General features: G+C 33.8%; 1 protein-coding gene across 2 annotated transcripts in view; it reads right to left on the bottom strand.

Moving 5' to 3' along the window:
- POU6F2 (POU class 6 homeobox 2) overlaps positions 1-27346 on the bottom strand; it is a 462677-nt gene that overhangs the window by 421888 nt on the left and 13443 nt on the right. For both annotated transcript variants that reach the window (XM_011376695.1, XM_011376696.1), the window contains exon 2: positions 15088-15198. In XM_011376695.1, coding sequence (XP_011374997.1) covers positions 15088-15105 — 18 coding nt within the window. In that variant the 5' untranslated portion in view covers positions 15106-15198. The remainder of the gene's footprint in view (positions 1-15087; positions 15199-27346) is intronic.

Raw genomic sequence — 27346 nt, 5'->3', positions numbered from 1 at the left:
CTGTGAATGATATAAAACTCTAATCAGTATGCTGTACAACTGAAACTAATATATTTTATATGCTAATTATAATTGAAAAAGCTAATTGAATTGTATGATATAAATATGAGCAACAAATTGTCTATTATATTTCAATAAAGCTGGAAGGAAAAACATCAATATGAAAAAAATTTATTTTCATCTCCATATTTTTGGTAATTTTAACAAAATCTAGCAAATAACTCATGGCTCAAAGGAGAAATAATAATGGACATTTTAAATACTTAGACATGAATTATGATGACTATACTATATACTAAAAATTGTGGGATACAGAGAAAGTAGTTCTTCTAGGGAAAGTTATAGACAAATGTGTATATAGGAAAATAATAAAGACCAATTATTAAGGATCTATACATCCATTTCAATAGTTTGTGAAAAAAAACAACAGAATGAATTCAAAGATAGTAAAAGAAAAGAGCTAATAAAGATAAGAAAGTTAACTTTTTTATTATTAAATTTATTAAATTTATTGGAGTGACAGTAATCAAAACAGCATGGTACTGGCATAAAAACAATGGAACAGAATAGAGAGCCTAGAAATAAATCCACGCCTATATGCTCCTTTAATATAGGACAAAGTAGGCAAGGATATACGATGGGGTAAAGACATTCTCTTCAATAAATGGTGTTGGGAAAATTGGATAGATGCATGCAAAAAAAAAAAAATGAAACTAGATCACTTTCTTATGCCATATACAAGAACACACTCAAAATGGATTAAAGACTTAAATGTAAGACCCAAAACCATAAAACTTCTAGAAGAAAACAGGTAGTAATCTCTCTGATATCGCTAGTAGTAATTTATTTTTGGATGTATGTCCTAGGACAAGGGAAACAAAAGAAAATGTAAACAAACAGGACTACAACAGATTAAAAAGGTTTTGCACAGCAAAGAAAATCATCAACAAAATGGAAAGACAACCTACTGAATGGGAGAAAATATTTGCTTACAATACATTCAATAAGGGGTTAATATCCAAAATATATAAAGAACTCATACACTCAAAAACATAAAACAAACAATTTAATTAAAAAATAGGCAGAAGATCTGAACAGATATTTCTCCAAAGAGGAAGTACAGATGGCCAATAAACACATGAAAAGATGCTAAAGGTCACTAATCATCAGAGAAATGCAAATTAAAGCCACAACGAGATCTCACTTCACACCTGTCAAAATGACTATCATCAATAAATCAAAGAACAAGTGTTAGTGAGGATGTGGAGAAAAGAGAACCCTCCTATACTGTTGGTGAGATTGCAAATTGGTACAGTCATTATGGAAAAAAGTCTGGAGTTTCCTCAAAAAATTAAAAATGGATCTACCCTTTAACTGAGCAATTGCACTTCTGGGTATTTATCCAAGGAAAATCAAAACAATAATTCATAAAGATCTATGCATCTGTATGTTCATGGCAGCACTATTTACAATAGCCAAGACATGGAAGTATCTTAAATGATCATCAACAGACAATTGGATAAAGAAGTTATGGTTCATATATACAGTCGAATACTACTCGGCCATAAAAAAAAATGAAATCCCACCAATCGCAATGACATGGATGGACCTAGAGGTTATCATACTGAGTGAAATAAGTCAGACAGAAAAAGATAAATACCATATGATTTCACTTATATGCGGAATCTAAGGAACAAAAAGAACAAACTAATCAAAAACAGACTCACAAATGTAGAAGACAATCTGGTGACGGCCAGATGGGAGGAAGGTTGAGGGCGTTGGGAGAATGGAATGAAGAGTTAAAGAAGTACAAATTAGTAGTTGGTAGATGATCACTCAGATGGGGAACATTCCATAGAGAATGCAGACAGCAGTAATGTAATGGCTAAGAGTAGAGCCAGAGAGAAAGAGTAATCAGAGGGCTCGTTTCACAAACTATATAAATGTCTAACCGATATACTACATACTTGAAACTAATAATAGAATAAAATTTTTAAATAGTTATAAGAAAAAATTTATTGTGGCGGCACTGGTTAATAAAATTATATAGGTTTCAAGGGTACAATTCAATAACATATCACCTGTATATTCCATGTTCACCACCCAAAGTCAAATCTCCTTGTTACCATATATTTGACCTCTCTCCCCTTATCTACCTCTCCCACTCCCCGCTTTTCCTCTGGTAGCCACTAAACTGTTTTCTATGTCTATGAGTTTTTGTTTTTGTCTTGTTTGTTTCTTGCTTTCAGTTTTATATCCCACATATGAGTGAAATCATATGGTTCTCAACTTTTTCTGTCCGACTAATTTCGCCTAGTGTGATAATCTCAAGATCTATCCATGTTGCCACAAATGGTAGTATTTCATCTTTTTATGGCTGAGTAATATCCCATTGTATATCTGTACCACATCTTCTTTATCCAATCATACATCAAAGGACACTTTAGTTGTTTCCATGTCTCAGTCACTGTGAATAATGAACATCGGTGTGCGTATATCTTTACAGATTTATGTTTTCAAATTTGGGGGTAGATACCCAGAAGAGGGGTTGCTGGGTCATATGTAATTCTATTCTTAATTTTTTGAGAAATCTACATACTGTTTTCCACAGTGACTGTACCAATTTACATTCCCACCAGCAGCGTCTGAGGGTTTCTTTTTCCCAACAACCTCTTCAACACTTGTTATTATTTGTTTTGTAGATATTAGCCATTCTAACAAGTGTGAGATGGCATCTCATTGTGGTTTTGATTTGCATTTCCCTAATATCTAGTGACATTGAGCATCTTTTCATATGCCTGTTGGCCATTTGTATGTCTTTTTGGGAGAAGCATCTGTTCAGATCCTCTGCTCATTTTTTAATTGGATTGTTTGTTTCCTATTGTTGTTGAGTTGTATGAGTTCTTTATATATTTTGGATATTAACTCCTTATTGGAGGCATTGTTTGCAAATATCTTCTCCCATTCAGTTGATTGTCTCTTTGATGGTTTCTTTTGCTGTGCAGAAACTTTTTAGTTTGATGTAGTCCCGTTCATTTATTTTTTGCACTCACTTTCTTTGCCTTTGAGATCAAATTTATAAGATCTTCTCTAAAATCAAGGTCCAAGAGTTTAGTACCTATATTTTCTTCTTTTCAATTTATTGTTTTGGGTCTTATATTTAGGTCTTTGATCCATTTTGAGTTAATTTTGGTATATGGTGACAAGTAGCAGTCTAGTTTCATTCTTTTGCTTTGTGGCTTTCCAATTTTCCCAGCACCATTTATGAAAGAATCTTTCTTTTCTCCATTGTATGTTTTTGGCTCCTTTGTCAAAAATTATTTGTCTGTATATATGTGGGTTTATTTCTGGGCTCTCAATTCTGTTCCATTGGTCTGTGTGTCTATCTGCCAATACCATGCTATTTTGATTATTGTCACTTTGTAGTATAATTTGAAGTTAGCCAATGTGATACCTCTGGCTTTGTTCTTTTCTCTCAGGATTGCTTTGGCTATTCAATGTCTTTTGTGATCTATACAAATCTGATGATTTTGGGGGTGCTATTTCTTTGAATAATGCCATTGAGATTTTTATGGGAATTGTATTAAATCTGAATAATGAAATCTGAACAAAAAAGATCAGCTAAAATCGCTCCTTTAAAACCTAATAAATACTCAGATCTCAAGCAAGAATGATCTAGATAAAAAAAGAGAATGCATAAATAAACCATATTGTAAATAAAATGGAAGTACAGCAACAAATAAAACAGATATTGAAAAGGCAGAATTCAATGAAAAATATATGCCAATGAATATTTATTCTTAGTCAAAATAGAAAATTTCTTGGAAAACAAAACTTCTCCAAAAGACTCAGAAAGAGATAGAAAACTTAACATGTCCTATTTAGTATTAAAAAATCGAATCTATAACTCTAAGTCTCCACCACACACACACACACACACACACACAAATTGGCACAGATAACTATACAGATGAGACTTTAAAAAAGTCATTCTGCTCTTTAAACACTGTTTCAAAGAATAAAAAATAAGAATATACTTCCAATCTATAAAGTCAGTAAAACCTCAATACCAAAACCAGAGTAGGATACAGGACAAAATATAGTTTGTCTAATATACTAGACAGGCTAATTTCATTCATGAACAAAGATGCAAAAATCCTATAAAAAACAGAATCTAGTTGTGTATAAAAATAACACATCATGACCAAGTCACATTTATCCCAGAAATGCAAGGATTCTTTAATATTTTAAAATCTATAAAGGACATTCAATATATTAAATAATATAAGGCAATTATACAATTATTTTAATGTATTCGGTAAAAGCATTTAACTTAAATTCCACTATAAATATAAAATATAAAAATAAACCTTTTTTAGGAAACTAGGAATAGAAGAGAATGTCTTTACTATTTTAAAGAAGTCCTATAACAAACTTATGAGAGATATCATTCTTGAAATGGCAAGTACCTCTAAAGTGAAGAACAAGTGAAACATTCTCATATCACTATATTTATTAAATTTTAGTATCAAAATCTTAGTGTCAAAGAACACAAAACCAAAGGAATAAAAGATATAAGAGAGAGACTAAACTTTTTAAAGTTTATTTAATTGTCTTCATAGAAAACTCAGAAGAATATAAGGTAAAATATTAGAAATAGAAACAAGATGACTGACTTATGACAAGATGATTGATTTATGAGCAATAGATCAACAATAATAACTAAGTTAAAAAGGGTACAAATAGTTGGAAACTTCTATTAAAGAAAAAACAACAAAATTACAATGTACCTAGAATAAATCTAAAAGATGTATCAAGACCTGTACAAATAGAACTGTATATATTTTCTATAAATATGTATAAACTATTATAGAAAGATATTAAAGAAAACCTATATACTTAGGAGATACACTATGATCATTGATTGGAAAACCCAATCGCATAAAGATGTTAATTTTCCCATTTTTTGAAAAAAGACTTTCAAATCAAAATGTCCCACAAGTATCAAGACCTTTATAAAGCAGTAATAATTAAGACAGAATGGTAATGACCAAATCAAAAGCTGAGAAACAGACCTTCACATATATAGAATTTTAACCTATGACAGAGGTGACATTGCAGATTACTGGGGAAAAGATTGTGTATTTTATAAATATTTCTCAGGATATTGGATTATCCATATAGAGAAAAGATGAAATTGGATTCCTGTATTCAGCAAACAAAATTAATTCCCAGTGGATTAAAGATTTCTATGTAAAAAGCAAAATTTTTTAATGTTTAAAAAATATAAAAGAGAATGTTCATAAAACACTGAGGTTGGTTAAGATTTCTTAAGCACGACACTAAAAGAAACAAACATTAATAGTTTTAAAATTCATTTTATCTGCATCAAAATTTAAAAATTTTCCCATCGAAAGATACCATAAAGTTAAAATATGAGACAAAAACAGGGAGATATTTTTAGAATGCATACTATAGACAAACTGTTGGTATAATAAATATATAATATGGGAGAAACTATAGAAAGTGTGGGCAAAAAAACATGAACAGACTTTTCAAAGAAGGTAAAAAAGGAACGGTAAATAAATGTGTGAAAAGATGCTTAACCCCATTAATATTCAGAGAAATGCAATTAGAGAATGAGATACATTTTTACTCCCCTGAGATTGGGGAAAATTAATAAATTTGATTACACCAAGTTTTAGAGAAGATGAAAATTGCTAGAGACTCTATTCCTACAAATTTATATTTGTAAGAATTTAAATTGGGCTTTTTATTTGAAATTAGCATTATCTTTTAAATTTGAACATTCTTGTTCCCAAAGTAGAAAAAAACGTCAAAGAACACAAAACAAAACAAACCAGCACATGTAAACAGATGGAGGCATGAAATAATAAAATACCTTCAGAAAATTCCAGAGAATTGTGTAAACTTTTTATGGATAGAGCACAAGGTGTATATTAATGGGGGTAGGGAAGGAGATGTGATAAGCGACATTGGCAAAGAGATAACTCATGGCTGGCCATTTTCGCAGTACTTTGTCCTGCATATCAAAATTTTTCAAGCATTTTCAGTCATTAAACCCCTTGCAATCAAACTTCGAAAATGTAAAAAATCATAACAGCAGAACTGCTCTAATAGGATTTAGAAAACATTGGTCCAGGGAGGCACACTCCCTCCTTGCTCTCCATGGAGGTCCCAAAGGACATATCATAGTACTCCCAAGGCTCAGGCACAGGTTAAAAAACAGCCCTTGTGGGCAATGAAATTTTGAGCTCTGCAGTGCCACACTCTTAATCTACATTACAGAAGTATCATAGAACATCAGTGCAATTGGACGAGGGCAGAAAGCCTAATGAGTGTTCTTACAGAACACTTGCTCAGTGCACAGTAATAGATAGGATTTCTGGAAAGATATCCAGTTGTAATATCAAAGGTACCCAATGTTTTTGAAAGAAGCCTCAAAGGTCTCAAGCATACAAATATATTTCCTATTACTCATTTAAATTGCTCAAAGCACTCTGAAAATACTATAATCTTCATAAGTGGTTTACTTATATTGTTTTCTGTGCTGTCAGGAAAAAAATTGCTTATGTCTTTTATTAATCCTAAGCAAAACCTACTTGATACCACTTTCAATTGCCAGAAAGTTGGACAGTCAATTGGAAAACAAAAACAAAAACAGAGAGAAGAGCAGTCAATTGCCTAAATTCATTCCTGAGTATCAGATGAGGCACTTGACTTCTGTCTCTTAGTTTGACAATATCTAAAGTAGAAATGAAAATATCTATCTCCTTACATTTCAACATGGAGTCCTCTATTGTCATAGTACAAATATAACACATCTTTTTGGAAGAGTATTAGTCATTATAATATTGAAATAAAACAAGTGATTTAAGTGATAATTTAAGTTTTGTATGAAAAAGAAAAACACGAAAGAATTTTTAGAGTCTTAAATCATCACAATGTCCTAAATGGAAATCTTGGCTCTTTGACTGACTTCTGGACCTTTTTTTTTTCTGGCTTTAGTTTCTCTACCTGTAAAGTGGGAGAAATACCTACTTGTCGGACTTAAGTGAAATAATATGTAAAGTACATAGAATGGAGCCTGCATCACAGTAAGTGCTCAATAAGTGGTAGATATAGCATAATATAAAAAATAGAAGACGTTGTAAATTTATAAATTAGATGGAAAAATTTCCCAATAGGGCCATCCCTTAAGAAAAATAGAACATTCATTTTGACCTTTATATGTCAACCTAAACCAGGACTTCTCAACCACAACGCTAATGACATTTGAGACTAGATAATTCTATATTGTGAGGAGGATGTCCTGTACATTGTAGGATACTCAGCAGCATCCCTGGCTTCTACCCACTAGATGCCAGTAGCAGCTCTACCCGCCCAAACTGCAACAAACAAAAATGTCTCCAGATGTTGCCAAATGTCCCCTGGGGGACAAAGCATCTTAAACATGATATGAAAAGCACCAACCATAAAGGAAAAACTTGGCAAATTGGACTTTATCAAAAGTTAAAATTACTGCTTTTAAAAACTTTTGTTCAAAAATGAAAGGCAAGCCTGAGACTGACAAAAAATACTCATGATAAAGTCTAGCATGCATAATATATTTTAAAACTTTTGCAAAACAATTATTTTTAAAAAGTAATTTAAAAACTGGGAGTGGAGGGGAAAGACTTGAACAAATACTTCAAAAATCAGATATACGAATGGTCAAGAATGGGCGTTTGAAAAGATGCCCAACATCCTTAGCCATCAGAGAGCTGCATCACAAAACTGTAGGAGACTATCATACACCTATTAGAATGGCTGAAGGTAAGAAGGTCAACCATACCGGTGCTAATGAGGATGTACAGCAGCTGGACTCTCATATACTGCTGTTGGGTGTGCAAAATGGTACAACCATTTGGAAAGCTGGCATTTTCTTATCAAGTTAGACATATACCTACCCTATGACTTAACAAGAGCCCAAGGAGAATAATGGGAACCAATCCTAAGTATTTACCCAACAGAACTGAAAACATGTCTGTGCAAAAACTTGTATAGGAATGTTTATAGCAGCTTATTCATAGTAGCTCAGAACTGGAAACAACCCGAAAGCCTAAGAGATAAATAGATGAACACCGTGGTTAATCCCACAGAAGAATACTCTTCAGGTAAGGGTGGGGAAAGGAAAAGAAAAACAAAGAAAAAGTAAGAAAAGTAAAGTAAAGAGAAAGAAAGAAATACTGATACGTGCAAAACCATGAACGAATCTCATAAACATTACGCTGAAGGAAAGAAGCAAGTCATAAAAGAATGTACTCTGATTCTTTTTCGATGAAGATTTACAACAGAAAACAATTAAACTGTGATGACAAAATCAAAACGGTCGTTGCCTCTGAGGCACTAGGGAGCTTTCTGTGCCTGTCTTGTTTCTGTTCTATGTCTTGTTGAGTAGTGGTTACACAAACACACACATGTGTCAAAATAGATTGAGATGAACATCTGTGTAAGGGGATAATCAGGCTGAGCAATCAGAATTAATACCACAGAAAAAAGTGAATGTAGGAAACTGGAGAACATTAAATCTCCATTTCGGTGAATTTTGAGAAGACATTTTATACAGGAAGAAAAATGAGCAATCAGCACACACACGTACAAAAAAAAAAAAAAAAACGATTGACAAGTGACAAAGAAGACAAATTAGTAAACTGGAAGGCCGGAGAGGAAAAAAATGCAGAAAATAACAAATAGAGGATATCATAAAAGAAAAGAGACAGAGCAGAGAACATGGAAGAAAAGCATTAATCAGAGATATAACCATAAAAATTTTCCCTGATTTGAAAAAAGTCACAAGTCTTTATACCTAAGAGCAATGCAGGATTATTTTTTAGGGGTCATTCTCTTGATATATCCTGACAAATTTCTGAATTCTAAAAATGAAGATAAAATCCTGAATATGTATAGAAAAAAGAAAGAAAAAGATCACTTTCAAAAAAAAGAATGCTGGAACTGTGGGTTGTCAGAATTGAATTTTAGATACCAATATAAAATTTTAAAAAATTGTTGCCAAATTTTATTTGTATGAGTAAAAAACTTAAAGTATCATTATTTACTATTGCCATCATCTAATATCACCACAAGTAAGCAGAAAGGAAATGTCAAAATTATAAGCAGGCATTCCTCAAAAAACAGCAGTATATACATATATACCTACAAATATACATTGTTCTTATTTCTTTATTTCTTTGCAGATAAGTCAAAATATTTTCATAGAAGAATATCCAAATAAACATTTAGAAATATAATAAGATTTCTAGAAATCTTTAGCAAAATGAACTATTTTCCTGGAATTCTATTCTTATGGAAATCATCATTTCTGTATCTTTGAATGCACAGATTGAGATATGACATCTATATGTCCTTTGTAAAATATTATTTGAGGAAGATATGAATCAACATAAATGGAATATGATGCAAGAGATTTGTAAGATACAGGAAATACTTTGTGAATAAGACAAATAAAATAAATATTCAACCTAAGAAATTGTTAACAATATGGTTCTGAAGTTTAATCAATTATGAAGAAAAGATTCTTTAAAGAAAAAAAATTGCTTTTTATAAATTCTGTATCTAAAATGTCATATACTTTCAATAAAATATGGCAAATTGGGGTGGAAAAATGATTACTAAAATTTTTATCCTAGGATTACAAAGAGAGGCTACCAATACAATTTAGATCTTACTGTTAGAATAAATATATATATTTGGTCATGTATATTTCTTAGAAAAAAATAATTTCACCCAGTAGCACAAGGGAAATAAGACGTAGAACTTCCAAATCAGTAAGAAAAAATTGATTACTACAAGGAAAAATAGCAAAAGAAAGAAAACCACAAAACATAAATATAGCAGGTAAGACCCAAGCCAAACAATCTATTAACATAACAAATGGAATAAACTAAATTTCTCTATAAAAGACAATGTCTAAAATTGTGGTTAGAAAAGAAAGGAAAAACCCACCCAGAGGCTGTTTAAAAGAACATTTTAACTAAAACAATAAGGTAAGGTTGAAGATAGTTTAAGCTATGATAACGAAATGGAAACAAAAGAGAAGCAGGTTCATGGCTATATTCCAATCAAAGAATAGCTGAAGCAAATGCATTAAATGGGATATTTCATATTCATAAAAAGTACATTCTGCCAAAAAATATATCAAAACACTTTACACATCAAAAAAATCTAATCTCAAAATACATTAAACAAAAACTTTCAGAAAATGGCAGAAACTGCGATCTTAAGGGAGATAACATATTTCTTTCAGAATGTGACAGATTAAGTAGACTTAAAATATGGAGAGTACTTCAATAACACAATTAAGGAGTTTGATTTGTTGAAGAGAAAAAACATTGTATCTTCTAGATGTAAATTTTTTTCCCCAAATTTTCATGGAATAGTAATGAAAAAGAGTCGTGGATAAGACTGCAAAGAACATCTCAATAAATCCTCAAAGCAGAAATACAAATTAGGCCACACTTGATCCTCGATGTCATAATTGTGGAAATTAACACTACTGCACAGAATTTGGAAATGAAAGAAATTGTATCTTTAGCAGACTAAGAAAACAATATAAGTGACATTTGACTGTTACATAAGAATATCCTGAGTAGATATTTGAGTAGCTTAAGTAGATAAATATTATTTATTCCTTTCTCTTACCATTCTGAATATTTAATCTCACAGCATTATAAAAAGATTTCATTATTTAATCAGGGTTTGAATGAAGGTGTCCCCTCTGATCATTGTCGACACTTTTTTAAACAGAATCACTAGCTTGCAGAGTGAGGATGGGATCCCAGAGTGGGGACCAACTTTCTTTTGGGATCTGGAAGGGCAAACCCAACCTGCTCACCTGCTCCTAGTTCCACACTTCAGGGAGTGAGGTCTGACATAGTTAAGCTTCAAAGGACAGCCATGATAGCAATATGTAATATTTATCCTACTCCTTCATTCATAAATACCAATAGACTATTATCAGATACTTGAGAAAAATCATAGCAAATAACCAAAAGAATCAAGAGGGATAAGCCTCCATTGAGGCTGAAGGAAAAATAAATCATTCAGGGAAGAGGAGGTAATCTTAAAATAATTTTAATTTGTTTTATGAGAGAGATTCAACAAATCGTTTTATCCATAAAACAAAAACGGGTTACAATGGCAAACAGAACAATGGTTTGTAAAAATTCAAAATGTAATTCTTGACATTTGAAAGGCTTAATAGAATACTAGATAAAAAAGTCAAAGAAACTTTTCATGTCTTGAAAAAAATGACAAACAATGTGAAAGATTCCAACACAATCAGTCCAGAATACCAACATTAATTGTAGTCCCAGAAAGAGGTAGCTAAGAAAAGGAATGTGAACAATTCATCAAAGACATAATCCTAAACTTAAACGAACAACAAATATGTCTTATTTTGAAAGATTCTATCTGGTGCTAAGCAGAAAAAAATGGAAGGAAACAATCTACACACATTATTTTAAAATTTCAGAACACTGAGATTCTAAAGATCCCAAAAGTTTCCAAAGAGATTACAACATTTATCTTCAAAGGAAGAAGAATCAAATTGGTTTCAGACATTTCATAAGAATACTGAGTGCCAAAAAACATTGGAGTAATGTCTTCAAAAGTTCTGAGTGAAAATTATTTTGAACCTAGAATTCTAGTTATCAATCAAGAGTAAAGACATGAGTTATTTTTGGACATGCAGGGATGCACAAAATATACCATCGATAGATTTGCTCTAAAAGAATTACTTGAAAATGTACCCCAACAATAACAGCAACAAAAATAGAATTCAAGAATGAAGGAAATATGAGATTTAAGAAACCATGAACCAAATGAGGCATCAAAATGAAAGGAAATTCCAGAAGATGGCCATGCAGTAGATTTTGAAAGCCAGACTGAAACAAAACTTGGAATCTTGGAACTCTGAATAGAATGTGTCCAAGAAGCAAATGAATTCTAAATAAAACATTTCTTGGTAATGAAAGGGAATCTTCTTTGAGAAAAGGCATATTAAAATATTTAGAAGTAAAAATACCTTGCTCTATTTCCCTCCCCACTTCCAACTTTTATTATTTGTATTTCTACTTTTAGTGACACTGCTTTAAAGACATATGATTATATATCTTAACCTATGAAACACTTTATTTTGTTTTATAGTGAGTATTTCAAATGCTGGAATTTTCAAAGCCTCTGAGGTGAGAGCATGTGTGGCATGTGTGAGGAACTGCAAGAATGCCCAGTGTGGCTACACCAGAGTGAATGAGAGAACAGATGGTAGAAGATGAGGTCTGCTGGACTATAAGGAGACAGGGACCATATTCATCATATCCCAATTCCTAGTACTGTACTTGGCTCGCAGGAGGGATTCAATAAATATTTGTTAGTTGGATGAATTAAAACATTTTCTACAGTAAATCAAAACTCCTTGATCACAGAGACCATGTGTTTTTACCTTTATCTTCAGCATTCAACAAAATGGCTACCACATAATAAAGCTGAACAAATATATTTTGATTAATCGGTGAATGAATAAATGAATGAATGGAATGAATGAAAAAACAAATAAATGAGTAAGCAAATTAATCTTTTTCTTAAAAGCAACTTCCACTTCTGAATTAAATCTTTTTCTACTTTGTGTCATGAGAAGAGGGTTAAGCATACAGTCAGACCTACAAGTATGATTAATAGTCATCATAATATTTTTTTAAAACACAAGGAGAAAATGGATTTTAAAAAAAAACAAGAAATCCAAATCTTTTTAAAATTCTGATTGTCAACAAAATAGAATATTCTGACACTATTATTAATATTTTTAAATTCAATGTTGTTATTTTTTAATCCATAAGTAAAAGGCTAAATAAACTATCAGGAAGGAAACAATAATTTATCCTCATATGTCATCCTTTTGTCAAAAGGCTCTTGAATCCCACTAGCAGAAAAAAGGAGTCAATAGCAGAAGAAAGAAGAAAACAGCAGCTTCATGGAAATAATTCAGCTTTTGCCAAAAAGAAACTAAGAACTAGAGAGGGCCCATCATTTATTAAACCAGAGATATTTTTTCATTGCTTACTGTGAAAAAAAGTTCTCTAACATTTGTGAGAAGATGCTCTAAATCACTCTCAAAGTTCAGAAAAGGCCAGGAAAGAACCAGGAAAATTTAAAACAAACAAACAAATAAACAAAAACAAAATCCTGCAGTTTTCTCTCCCAGTCTAAGCAGCAGCAAAAAGTAGAGAGTAACAACAAAAATAAATAAATAAAAATAAATCAACCAAGTATGAAAATTCCATAATTCAGCTTTGTCTGAATCCATAAGATTTCACACACATTTTAATGGGATTCATCGGATGCATTAGGACTTGCTCTGCACATAGACTTGTCATAAAACTATTCAATAATGCTGTCTTCGCATTACCCAAGGCATAGAAGAAAGATTTTTAAACATTAAAATTTGCTATACAATGTTCAAAATTTTATTTTTATAAAACAAATTTTATCTATTTATTTTTCAGTATGTTCACCTTCATTTTTATAGTCATAATAACTACTCTTGTGAAAACATGCTTTTCCAATCAGCTAGAAGAGAACTCTATGCCACCTGCCATTTCCACAGGCACATCTGAGATAATATTCACTTCAAGCAGTTTTACTGAACCACTGGCTTTGGGCTGTGCTTCTCTGAAAGTTCTGCTGCTAAACACTGGTTTTTAAATAACTACTTGAAGACATTCCCAAGAGATATATAGTTAACAGTCCCGTAATGAGTCTCTTCTCCTGGCAAGAAAAGATATTTTCGCCACAGCCATATTTGATTTTCTGGAAAATCTATAGTAGCCTAAGCTTCATGCCTGAGCCAGTATAAGCTCATTATAAACCTATAGTTTTTCTTTTTGTAACTCACATACACTCTCCCCCATTGCTCTAGGGGGGAAAAATCCAGAAACAAAGTAACTTGACAAGCTGAGTACATAAATTAAGTGCATAAATTCTTTACAAATAGGGCTCTCGATAGTACATATAAAGCACAAATAGTAGTTCTACAGCACACCCAAGGAGTTCATTTCTAAAATGAATGAAATGATGCAGGAAAGATGACATTTTAGAATTGTTTTCCCCACTTGTTGACTTATAGCAGCTCTACTCTCTTAATGTTTTTAGACACATGCTGTTATTGGAAAGAGAGGGACAGGATTTTACATACAGGCTGCCTTCTTTGCATTACGGAGCACTGAAATATTACTTTCATGACAAAATCAAAATCAGTTAATTATATTATCCCTAAGGTTCTAAAACTATACATCAAGACATTCTCAAGAGTTGTCTCATTTTAGAGAAGCATATATCGAATAAAAAGAAAAGAGAATTAGAAAGCTGGAGATAAATTGTATTCCTAGATCCATCAGCACTGGCCTAGGTCCCCCTTAAAAAAGTCTTTTATGCCTTCAAGACAGAATATATTCAGTTAAAATTTTCTTTCCACTTTCTTCATAAGAAAGCTATGAGTATCACTAGCCTAATAGCCTGAAAACACTTTGAGTTTTCCTGATAGATTATGTAGAAGTACAAGTGTAAAGTAATACTCAAATATCTACAGTATCTTTCCCCATAATACCACACACTATCCATCTATCTTATTTTTAAATGAGATATAATAATAAGTAAAAATATCATAAAAGATCATGTATATGCAGTCTTTACTTAGAATATAAGTTCTAATAGTCAAGTATATAAATAATATGTACTCAGTGTAGGTGTTCAGTAAAATAAACTATAATATCACCCTTGGATACAGGACTAACCAAAGGTGGGAACAGGTAATGGATAAAAAATAATTCTGGCATAAAAGAAATTTAATCTTTTGGAGTAGCAGCAGATCAGAACAAAAGAGGATCTCACTCATTCAACTAAAGGAAACATGATGATGCTTCTGCTTGGATTTATGCAGTAAACTCACAGATTACAGTTTTGTGGAAATTTTCCTATTGGTAGGAATTCTGAAAAAAATCAACAAAATACCTGAAGAAGAGCATTCATTTACCACTTCCTCTTGGTTCATTATAAGAACATTCTCTCAGCATCTTGGTAGTAAACAGGACACAGGGTCACACAACCCCAGAGAGTTCATGCCTAGAAGAAAACCCCAACATTTGGTTTAAATGATAGCATTGCAAAGCAAACTCAGCTGAACGGGCACATGTACTTTTGATAGGACTTGGCAGATGAAACACTAAACAAATGAGTTCTAACTCTCCATTAGCCATAGATCTTCCCGAGAGCTATATGGAAAAAAAAAAAAAAATCAAACCTAATGTCAGTCCTCTGACTTCATCTCAAAATAAAAGAAAAGTCATTTTGAAGATGTGCTAGATTAGTTCTGTTTTGTTTGTAACAAATCTCGGAATCTACTAGTAATCTCAGAATCGACTAGGATGAAGAATTTAGAAATGTGATCAGGTATAACATATTTATGAATGTCCCTGAATCACACTGGACTCCTTGCCCGATATCATGACCCCAACACCACTTAAAAGTTGGTACAGCAACCCCCTCCTTTAGGAATGATTTTTCAGATGGAAAATTTTTTATTGTACATTCTACAATTAAATGTTGCTTCAGGTCTCCGACAGAGATTAATAAGTATTAAATTGTGTGCAGATAGCTGTTTTCTGTAATGCCTATTTTGCCACTTAATGCCATGATGTGACGAAGAGGTACAATTCTTTCTGAATATAAACATAAATTTGCAGAGTTCTGATGGATACTTTAGAAGGTAAAGCCACTCTTGGCATTATTATAAATGGTTGGCTTTAAGAAAGTATGTGCAAAGCAAAGAAAATCTCAAAACTCAAAACTGAACAATAGAGTTGCCCATTCTCTCACATTTACAGTTAGTCAACAATGGATCATATTGACTTCAGGAGTAAAACAAAAACAAAAGCCCTACCACTGTAGGTGACGATAACACATGGCTACCAACCAGACCTGCACACATGTTCTTCCCTTTCCCCAAAAAGCCTTCATAGTAAATATCCATGCAGACAAAAGCCTCCATTTCCTACTGCTTTTGAGTAGTGTGGCAGGAAGTAGTGGTCGCTGCATTTGGGAGAAATAGCAACTGCAGACACACAGACACTGAGACCCATGCCACAATGTTCCAGTGGAAGGCATACTCTGAGAAATTTTTTAAATGTTTTCAACACATCAGCATGAAACATCGACCTAGTTGGAATCACTTAGATCTAAAGCAAATGCACTGATTGTTTTCACAGCAGGTTTTTCTTCATGGAGCTGAAACAGGGGCACTGGCCAGGGTTGTGTGGAAAGGTTTTCAGCCCCCTGCCTCGGTCTGCTATAGCCTGTGACACAATCAATACCACAGTGAGCAGCAGAGGAAGCTCAGGGAAGATTATGAAGATGAGGTTAGTGACAGAATTACCTTACAAGATTCGTTCTTTCTCTCACCTTGAATCTCATCTCCCTCAGACCTAGATGGAACACAATCAGGGCACAGACCAAAAATGAGAGAAGGACAAGGGGTGAAGGACAACAGGCATTATATGTGATGAGAACCTGGGCCATTGTGTCTTTTTACATGTTATAACCATCAGACAAGGACAGATCCTAGAGTACATCAGGGACAGGTGTCACTGATTATTGTGAAAATAAATGCCAGCATCTCTTGCAGGACCTGGCACACAGCAGGTGCACAATAGTTGGCAGCCAAGATTATCAGTATCCTTTTATTACTATCAATACAATTAGTCCTCCTGCTTTTACTTTTTTACCTCAAATAGGTACCATTTATGTAAATATCATATATAATAAGTATCGTTGACACTTGAAAAACAGAAGTTAGGGGCGCCAACCTCCCCCCGCCCCCCTGCACACGCACACAGTTGAAAATCTGTGTATAATTTTGACTCCCCCAAAACTTAACTACTAATAGCCTGCTGTTGATCAGAGGCCTGATCAATAACATAAACAATTAATTAACATATTTTTTATGTTATATGTATTACATACTATGTTCTTAAAATAAAGTAAGCTAGAAGAAGGAAAATGTTATTAAGAAAATCATAAAGAAAAGAAAATGACATTTACAGTATTTATTGAAAAAAAATCTATATATAAGTGGACCCATGCACTTCAAACCATGTTGTTCCAGGATTAACTGTATTCACTTTCCATTTAAAACTGTGGGATGGGATTCAGACAGGACCATAAGTGTTTTAAGTGCCCTCTGATCAATCAATTATTTATTGAGGGCCAATTCTGTGCAGGACTGCTAGTCCACAAGTTTTCTTCTCCCAAGCCAGGGGTCCAGGGATGCCTAAACGATTGAGTCTGTTCATATATTGAGTTTGTCCTGTAGCTTAACAGAGGAACTGAGGTTAATGCAGTCAATTCTTATTCCGTATGTCCAATAAGCAACACAAGCTTCAGGAAACCCTTCTGCTGTTTGTTAATCATATTGAACTCTCCTGATCAACTGCACAAAGTTGACAATGTGTCTAATAATCATATTAACAATATGTCCAAGCTATAACTGCTTAGACAATCCGTTAGTTCAATCCTAAATTGAGATTTCTTTGTATTTCTCTAGAGTGTAGACAGTATATAACATGTGTCCAAGAAATTTAAAGCTATTATTTGCTCTTATTTACTTAAGCCACTGGATGAACATAGAGAAAAGTAACATGTTCCAGGTCTAATTATTTTCACCAAAACAACTAAATGGAAACTTACCTAGGTCATCTTGTTCTTTTTTAAAAACTGTAATGTTTGTCTATGTCACTTTAAAGGGAATACATGGTCATTGAAAAATTAAGAAACATAATTCCCCAAACCTAGAAATTAACACTGCTATAAGTTTGGTTATTTATCTTCTTATTTCCTACACATGCATTTTATATTTTACATATTACTATCTTACTACATAAACTAATTTTTTCACTTAACATTATACATTAAGTCATAAGCTTACACCTAGGTCATTAAACTTCTTTGAAAACAAAATTTTAATGTTACGTAATTTATGGATTTACTTTAATACATTTAACCACTCCCCTCTTTTAAGATATCAGACCCTCCCTTTTTTGGGTGTGAGTGCTAACATAAGCAACATAATCTGTTCACCTAGATCTCTGATTACTTTCTAAATTACTAGAATTATGAGGTCAAAGGCCAATACAACCTATTGTTTTGTTTGTGGTTTATTTCAGAAGTAGCCACTTCATTGCTGAAAATTTAGAATTTAGGAAAGGCAAAAAAATTTTCTCAAAATAATGCATTAGTAAGAGATTAAAATCTTAGTGTATCCTTGATGGTCCTTGCATACATATATAAATATTTAGATACACATTTTGTATTTTTGTATTATAAAATTGAAGCAAGTAGTACATAATGTGTTATAACTTGCTTTTTCTAATTAACAGAATATCTGAGATTCCTTTTATGTCATTAAAACTTCCAAATTTAAAAACAAAAGATAAACAAATTGTGTTGGTTTTTCACAAGTGTTCTCCATAGATAATGGATAATAATGAGTATAAATGCTAGAACCCAGAAAATTTTAAAGCACTGTGTCTGTTCATTATTTAACATTAATACCTGATCCTTAATGATTCCCTCATATTTATATGCTAAAGCTGTTCTGGCAGGAAAGGGAAGGGAAAGAAGAGAGAAAGAGCATGGCAGGGAAGGAGAAGCTAGTGCTTTGAAGAAACTGATCAAATCAATGAATTAACAAAACAGCAGGTTTAATGCCCTAAAATGTTATTTCCCCCCTGATACTTGTAAAGCATTGACCTTAAGGCAAAACCAGTACTATATTAAGAAACTGGTTTCAAAACACCTGAATTTTGCCTAAAGAACTGAGTAATAGCAGTCACTTTGTTTTTTTCTAGAATTCATTATCTAAAAACACATATACATAAGTGCTAGAAATATGGCTTGCTCCTTTGCCACTAGGTGTACTTTCAAGAGTAATTGTTCACAGGCAAAAGTAAGCTTAAACAAGTTATTTAACATCACCCTAGTTGTTATTATTTGTAGGTTATCTTGGATAAAATGTCAAGGAGAAGCATTTGATGTAGCTTTGTTGTTTTTATCATAGAGTAGTTTTAAACCTCACTGTGGCTCATAGTCACCATCACCACCACCCCATCCATCACCATCATCATCATCATCATCATCATCACCACCACCATCACCATTTCCATCACTATCCCCACCATCATCATCATTATTATCTCTCCCATCCCATCATCAGCCTCATTCTCCACAAGCTGACTATTCAACCTTCAGGACTTAGCTTAAATATGGTCTTCCCTCATTTCCCCACCTAAAATAGATTTCCCACTGTCATCATAATTCACCGTCTTAGCAGCCTTTTTCGTTTTCTTCTTGGTACTTATTACAATTTATAATTTGTCTTTGTTTTTTATTTGCTTTTATCTCTTTCCTTATCTACAGTGCAGTCTGGGTGAGGACAATGACCACAATTATCTTGGCCATGATTCTATCCTCAGTACATTATACAGACCCTGGCCCATAGCAGGCACTCAATAAAAATCACATGAATTAACTAATCATTCAATTATCATTGCATGTCTTCAACTCTGGTTATAAACTCTAACCTAACTCAAAAAAAAATCAAAATTGCCTGTGATGCAAAATGATCTTTCTTAGTATGGAAATTTAGTGCTGCTATAGTCATAAGAAGTTATTTTTAAACTGTTACACACCATAAAGGCACTATCGAGAGCAGGTATTACATAAAGCAGAGAAAGGGGCCTTATAAGTAGTATGGGTTGAGAGGTTGAGTGAACTATTCAGTTAGAAACTATTATCTCTCTCACCTGCCTGATATGAAATTCCCACCATTAAATTAATCTTTAAGATTAATATACTGTAGTGCCATAGAACTCCTTTTAAAATATAATTACTATGTGGTAGTTCACATATTAACACTTAGGTCTGAATTCACTTATCAGACTGTTTGAGCAACGAACACTGGACAGGTCATTTTTGACTTGCCAAAGACTGGGGTATTGGAAGATATAAGGAAAATGAAAGGTCATCTTGTTGATAAGGATGGACCAGATATTGTACCCTATTCACAGGGGCCAAGAAGACACCAATAAATGAGAGTGGGAAAAAATGTGCCCTTTAGCCCATTTAGCTAGATATTCTATAAGCCAAATTTTCTAGTGTTTTTATTCCAGGTAAACAAATGTGTTTGAGAGAACCCATTTATGACTTATGAAGGAGAAACAAAGATCCTAAGTGTTAAGTCTTGAGGTCAGGGCTCCAAATGTAGAGGAGGGAGATTAAGATCTAGTTCTAAACTGTAGAGGGAGGAGAGAGAGTGTGTGTGTGTGTGTGTGTGTGTGTGTGTGATTTGAAAGAATGGAGAAGGTGGTAGATGTGGAAGGGATTAAGAGCACATCTAGCAGAAGAAATGCAGTGGAAAGGAACCTGATGCTAGTTGCTAATGTGTAATAAACATTGGTAAATATACTTGGTTCACTAATGTTTGATTGATCACTAATGTTTGATCCAGAAGGGTAAAAGCCTTATAAGTAAATCAGTCTTAAACATTAAGGTGCTCTCAATTTAGAAAACATAGATACTCTGAAGTTTTTCCTTAGAGAGTACAAGAGATAGATCTCTAAGTTTCAAATAACACAAAGAGAAATATCTGCTGGCTCAAAGCCAATCTGCTTAAACAGTGTATTTCAATATCTGCTGGAATGTGCTGCTGGAACCTGGAGAGGAGAGCATTTTACTCTACTTTACTTCCCCTAAGTGACCCCTCACCAGCACATGGCTGCTCCCTTTCCTTGGTTTTCTAGTCACGAAGCTCAATCAAGAACTAAGAGAAGGTTTAGTTATTTTTTCAAGAAACTCCTTTTTAAAAAGCTGTAATTATAAACAGAAAAGGAAAGTTTAAAGTATCTCTGTTAGGAAAACAATGTTATTACATTTCATCTTTGGTTGCATGAGGCAGGATGAAGTAACATACCAATTCCATGTCACTGTCCCTAGCAACATCTTACATAATCAGACCAACTCTTGAATTGATCCCCTTTTCCAAACTGTAGGTATAATATAAAAGTACCACTGACAAAACAATAGTAAATATAAAAGTGACCTTTAGAAATATTAATATATAGTATTACTAGCAAAAAGACTGTTAAGCACAGAATTGTCATTATAATCAGCACATAAGCTATAACTGATGTGTCAACCAAGCTGAGAGTCCAGTGTCATGGAGAGGGAGTTAGGCATAAAAAGGTCATATAGTGAATGTTACCTCTACATAAACTAGTATGGTCAACAAGGGCTTATTTTTGATAGGAAAAAAACAACTGCAACTTAACCTGTTGCAAACGTAGTATATTATGACATGAAAATTGATACCACATGCAGAAACACTAAATACAACATGTTCTCAAAGGGTACAAGTTATTGCTGCTAAGGGAGCTGTAAGTTCAGAATGGCAGTAAAAATGGAATGAGGACCACCTGAAGAGGTTTGGATCACATCTAAATGGAAACCCAATGCATTCATACACTAGACAAATTTTTATTGAGTGTATAATATGTGTAAAGCTAGAGGCTGTGGGAAAATACGGCCCCTGCTTCAAGTAGCTTATGTGGAAAAATATCCAGTGGAACCTTACAGTTTTACAAAGAATGGGGAATTCCTTCCTCTGTGCCAAACAGGAGAAACTTTCCACAGTATTCTTCAAATGCGATGTAGAAAAGTATGTAAAGTGGAAATGCTCTGAGAAACTACCTCCAAATGCCCACTACTTCAACTCCAGCATCTGTCACTTAAAGCCAACCCTCTAATGCTCATTACTGGGCTTTCTCTTGCTGCATTTTTAACCTTAATGGGTTGTTCTACCCTTTTTTCCCTTGTCCCCTTGCAACTCATCCTTAATAACTCTAATGTAATTAACACCAAAAAAAAATGTTTACTGCTTGAATTTTCCTAACATTCTCCTTGAATTAAAAAGAAATACTTTATAATGAACTATATAGATGTCTAACCAATGTACTATATACTTGAAACTAATTTAAATAAACAAATTTTTTTTAAATTTAAAAAATACTTTATAGAGCACATCTGTGTTTTTTAAGAGATGTTCAGCTTGTGTTATGGTTCCCTATATAGCCTATGAAATAACTGTCAAAATATACCTATGTCTAGATATAAGTACACTTTTTAAATATGAAATATATTGTACACCATGTAAACTCCCTCTCTCATTGGGAGCCGGCTGCAACCCCACCTTCCTGAGTTGTTAAAATTCACTCTAGTACACCTTTATCACTTGAGACAGCTTAAGCTAGAATGTACCTAATAAAGAACTTGGGGAAAGTTCTCCCACCCCATTCCTAGTCTCAAGAAGTTGCAGGGCCTAGGCAATGTCGTGGGTAATTTATTAACTGGAATGAGTAACAATGCAATGGTAAGTGCATATATTGGTCATAGGATTATTTGGGGTGGAGATTGTTGGCAGGGATGGAAGGGAGAGGGAAGGAGAGAAAGAAAAAAGATTTAATTATGATGGTTCCGGTCAAGAAGGCAGAGTAGGCAAATGCTGTGCTTGCCTCCTCCCATGACCTCATTAAGGTTACAACTAAATTATAGAACAATCAACCTAGAGAACCATCCAAGGACTAGCTGAACGGAACTCCTATAAGGATATAAAAGAGGCCACATTGAGACTGGTAGGAGGTGCAGAAACAGGCTGGTCTCATGCCCATGTGTGGCAGTTGAGCATCAGCAGGAATATTTCAGCTGTGGACATCCCCTCAGAGGAGCAACACACTGGGGCTCTCCAGCCCAAGGTTCCAGTGCCAGGAAGAAGAGTCCCCTATAAATTTTCCTTTAAAATCCCAACAAACATTTGTTGAATGAAGGAATTGTTTTCACTCTCTGTAATACATTTGTGTTCAGTGGGTTTAGATTCATAACTATGTGCTTAGTGCTGGCACCAAAGGGATATCTAAGGGATAACCCTTGAGAAGTTATTTTCAAGAGGAAATAAACCACAGGTTTACAATAACCCCAATACAAAGAAGGCAGCTGCCAAAAAGAAGCATGTGCTCTGAGGGTTCAGATGGTTAAGCTGAAATGCAGAGGCTTCCTAGAGGAGATATTGTTTCAGAAAGATGTACAGGATTTAAGTAAACCAAAATTGTGGTGAATATTCAAAGGTATGGAGAAAAAGCACTGCAGATGTTTGAGAAAATTAAGTAGTCTAGTTCGTCTAAACTAGAATTTAGAGTCTGAGTGAGAGGAACATAAACAAACCTAGGAAAGATAGTGTGGGGGCTTCTATGACCTCATCATCAAGTCTTTAAACCATTGAAATTTCAGAACAAGGAGAAATACACTCAGAGTTCTATCTTAAGGAAATTATCCAATATCTGGCTCAATAGTAGCTTTTGTACCCCAAAGTTTCCACCAAGGCACCAAGGCCACCATGGGAGACAGTCAACACAGGGCAGGTACAAATATGGGTTCCTCCCACAACTTCAGTCAGAACCATTTCGCTTTTGTCTATTCTACATCTGAGGCTTTTATATAAAATTTGTTTGAAAGTAGAAATATTTGAAGGTCACTGATATATAGAAAACATAGGAATGGGAAGACTAAAAGTGGGTTCATCAGTTCAAAAGTAGTGAATGCACAGCAGAGTTCTGTGTGCCAAGCACTGTTTCATTCTTTTTATGAATTATATTATTTAATCCTCACGGAAACTCTTTGAGGTGGCCATTTTTATCATTTCCACTTTACTGTTCAAGAAACTAAGGCTCAGAGAGGCTAAGTAAGTTGTCTAAAGAATAAAAATAGATATAAAAGATTGTGGGCCTGGTATTCAAATGCTTCCATTATGGTACTCTTAACAATTTAGCAACATTGCCTTGAGGACACAGGAGAAGCAGATGCCAGATATATATTACTGTGAAAGAGACAAGCGTCAAAGGGAAAATTCTAAAATTCTTGGAAGTCAGTTTCTTTCAAAATATTTTAATATTTTGGGATATGAAAAAAGAAATCCCTTGAGGCTTCATGTCATCAACTTAATTAAATTGTTCTGGTTTGTATAGTTCTAATAATATGTGAAGACACAGAACAGATAGATATTAAAGAAATACCAAGGAATCCTTAGGAAATAATTCAGTATTTTTTAGCCCTCTTAAAACACAAGCAATTGAGGCACAAAGGCATCAAGATGTACACACTGAATTATAAAGAAGAAACCTCAAAAATTAAACACTGGGCTTCAGATTTTTGTGGCTAATTTAATATCTGCTAGTTCACTGCTTTCTAGTGATTTCTTCTGGGGAATCCTTTTGGAGGGCTCCATGAGATCTGTAGGGGACTGTTGGGAGTCAGGGACTAGGAAAGTAAGATGGTGCCGGATTTTGGAGAGTTTAAACATTGCCACATTAGGCAGTAAAACGGTGGTGGAGAGGGGAGTCTAAGCAGAGCAGTAACAAGATCAAATTGGCAAGTTGGAAGATTTTATCTGGGAATTGAAGGCAGTATGAATTATCATGCGGGTTGAAGGAGCAGGGAGCAGAGTACAGGCATGGAATGAGGAGATAATGAATCTTGGGGGACAGGAATGAAAGTGGTGGAGAAAATTGGGCAATGGAGAAAACGAGGCAGAGCCAGTCTGTTTCTCTGACCACACAACGCTTCTTTATCCTGAGGGCTGCTGACCAGCACGTCATGCTCAGACTGTTCCTAGGTCTGTTTATCAGTTCCTATCATGAGCACTAGAAAGAACATTCATGTCAGCCTTCTAGTCCTGCTCTGCCCTGTGCCCTGTGTTTCATAGTCAGGCAGCCACCTTGTTTCTGTGCCAAAACCCTCCCTCTGCACCTTGGTCCTGGTAATTGCATTTTTGTTCCTTCTCCAGGACCTGCAGAATTCATTCTCCTTCTTTTTTTCTCCTTCTCTCCTATCCTCCTTACCTCTCCTATAACCTGCTAAGTGCTGATCATTGTACCCTCTTGACACTCCATCTCTATTGCTGACCCTCTGCCTCCCCTGTCTGGCTTTCCTATTTCTAGGTTGTTGCTTCACCTGCCCTTGTCCATGGAACACTATTGCAGCTTGGAATTCTCATTCATTTAGAAAGGAATGACATGATATTCATTCAAATCTCAATTACTACAGGGAAATTGAGGACAGCAAAGAGTTGGCACTAACAAAATCAATGATTTTGCCTCTCTGTTAGCCTCAGATACTTTGAATTCTAGGTGAACAAAGTTAAGCCAAGTAGAAAAATCACTTTTAGAAGAGACAAGAAAATGAATATTATCCAGGGCAGTAAAAGTTGCTAAGGAATGGCTGGAGTTAAATTTTGCCCCCAGAGGGAGGCTTAAGCCCCTGAGAACATGCTCCTCTCGTCTACCGAAAGGCTCTATTCTCTCAGAGCACCAGACACTTTCCCTTTCGTGGTATTCTACCGTAATGGATCAAACATGAAGTAGTTTAGAGGTTTCACAAGATTTTATGTGAAAGGGAAAAACAAAGATTCCCTACATGGAAAAACCATTGATTCATATGTGTGTACATGCATATGTGAATGTGTGTTTGTGTGCATGTATATATGTACATATATGTAAAATCCTGAAATTAAAAATCATTGTTGCTTAGTATCACTTCAGATGCTAGGCAGACTTTCTTAAATCTAAATCTCCAACTCCTGAAAACTCATCATTTTTCCCTCAAACAATATCCTTGACATTTTCATGTTTTTCTTTTTAGATACCATTTCACATTTTATAACAGAATTCTAATTTGAAACTTGAAACTCATAACTTTTTCACATTTATTTAAATAAATAAAACCAAACAATCAACACTTTATTTTTTACTGATCTGGTCTAAGAAATCTTTTTTTTCTAACTATGCCTATATTCTTTTTTCCTCCACTTGTTATGCAGAAGAGCAATACTTATTTCATTATTGTGCTTAAAATTCAGTGAGAAAACAAGAAGAAATTAAATTTTAAATTTTCAGATTTCACATTTATGTCACACAGAAATATAAAATATAAAACAGTTTATTAACATGACTTATATATTATTTTTAGAAAATTTTATTCAAGAATCAACTAAAGTAGATCCTAAATTTATGCCATTGTTTTAGAAGTACCAAAATAATCTCTTCGTTTGTTATATTTTTTATTCATTAACTTTTTCAATTTGTAAATATACATGTAGCTGCTAATAACTCTGTGGCCTTCGGTATTCAGAGTTTTACAGCATGATTTGAATAAACCATTTCCCAGACTTTAGAAAGATGAAAATTATCCACAGTCAATGGTTAATATTGCATAAAACATTGTTAAAGTGAATAGTAATACAGTCTTTCCACTCAAAGTAATTGTTTAAGGAATATGTTTTAGAGGTGGTAAAGTGTTAGAACAGATTTCACCACTAACCAAATATAAAAATATTTTTTATAAAATTTCTGAAAACAATATCAGATTTATAAGATGTCCTTTAGTTATGTTTCTTGGTCATGTCTTATTTACTTGATCCACATACAACTTAAGATCTAGTTATTACAAACTTCTGAAACAAATTCTATGCTTTCATTCTCTACTCCTCTCTGTGTTTTAAGGTCTGTTAAATAGAACCTTGCATCCCTCCTTCATATTTTAAGATTCAACATTAAGATGTGCTAAAAAATAATCATCCACTGGATATTGTGGTGGTGGCTGCTTAAATTAGATGCACTATGGAATATGAATAAGAAAATACATCTGAGGAAGCCCAATTTACTTTTAGACATCAATGTAGAAATGGCAAACAATAGCTTTCAAAGATAGTCTATTTACACATTCTGAAACAAAACACACAAAAAATGTCTCAGATAAGGGCTGTTGAAAGGGAAATAAATGGAGCAAGGGCAACTCGAGGATTCAAAACCACATGAGAAGAACATTCTACCAAGATATAAATTAGAAGGGTGAGAGTTGTAATAAAAAAAAAAAAAATCAGTCCAAAGCAGTTATTGAGTACCTGCTACGTGTTAGGATATACCTCTAGAAAGACCTAAGAGTTGTTTGGGAAAGTAGGGAACAAGGGGAGAGACTAAGATGGTGAGTGTAAAGAGAAAAAATTCTTTAACTATTCTTATATGATTACGGAACAGAAAGAAAGATGAATGGATAAGTGGAAGGAAAAAGGAAGGGAGGGAGCAGAGAGAGAGAGAAGATGAGAGGAGGGGAGGGG

Source organism: Pteropus vampyrus, unplaced genomic scaffold (genome assembly GCF_000151845.1).
Source record: "Pteropus vampyrus isolate Shadow unplaced genomic scaffold, Pvam_2.0 Scaffold302, whole genome shotgun sequence".
Lineage (NCBI taxonomy): Eukaryota > Metazoa > Chordata > Mammalia > Chiroptera > Pteropodidae > Pteropus > Pteropus vampyrus.
This window is presented reverse-complemented; position numbering and strand designations above follow the sequence as displayed.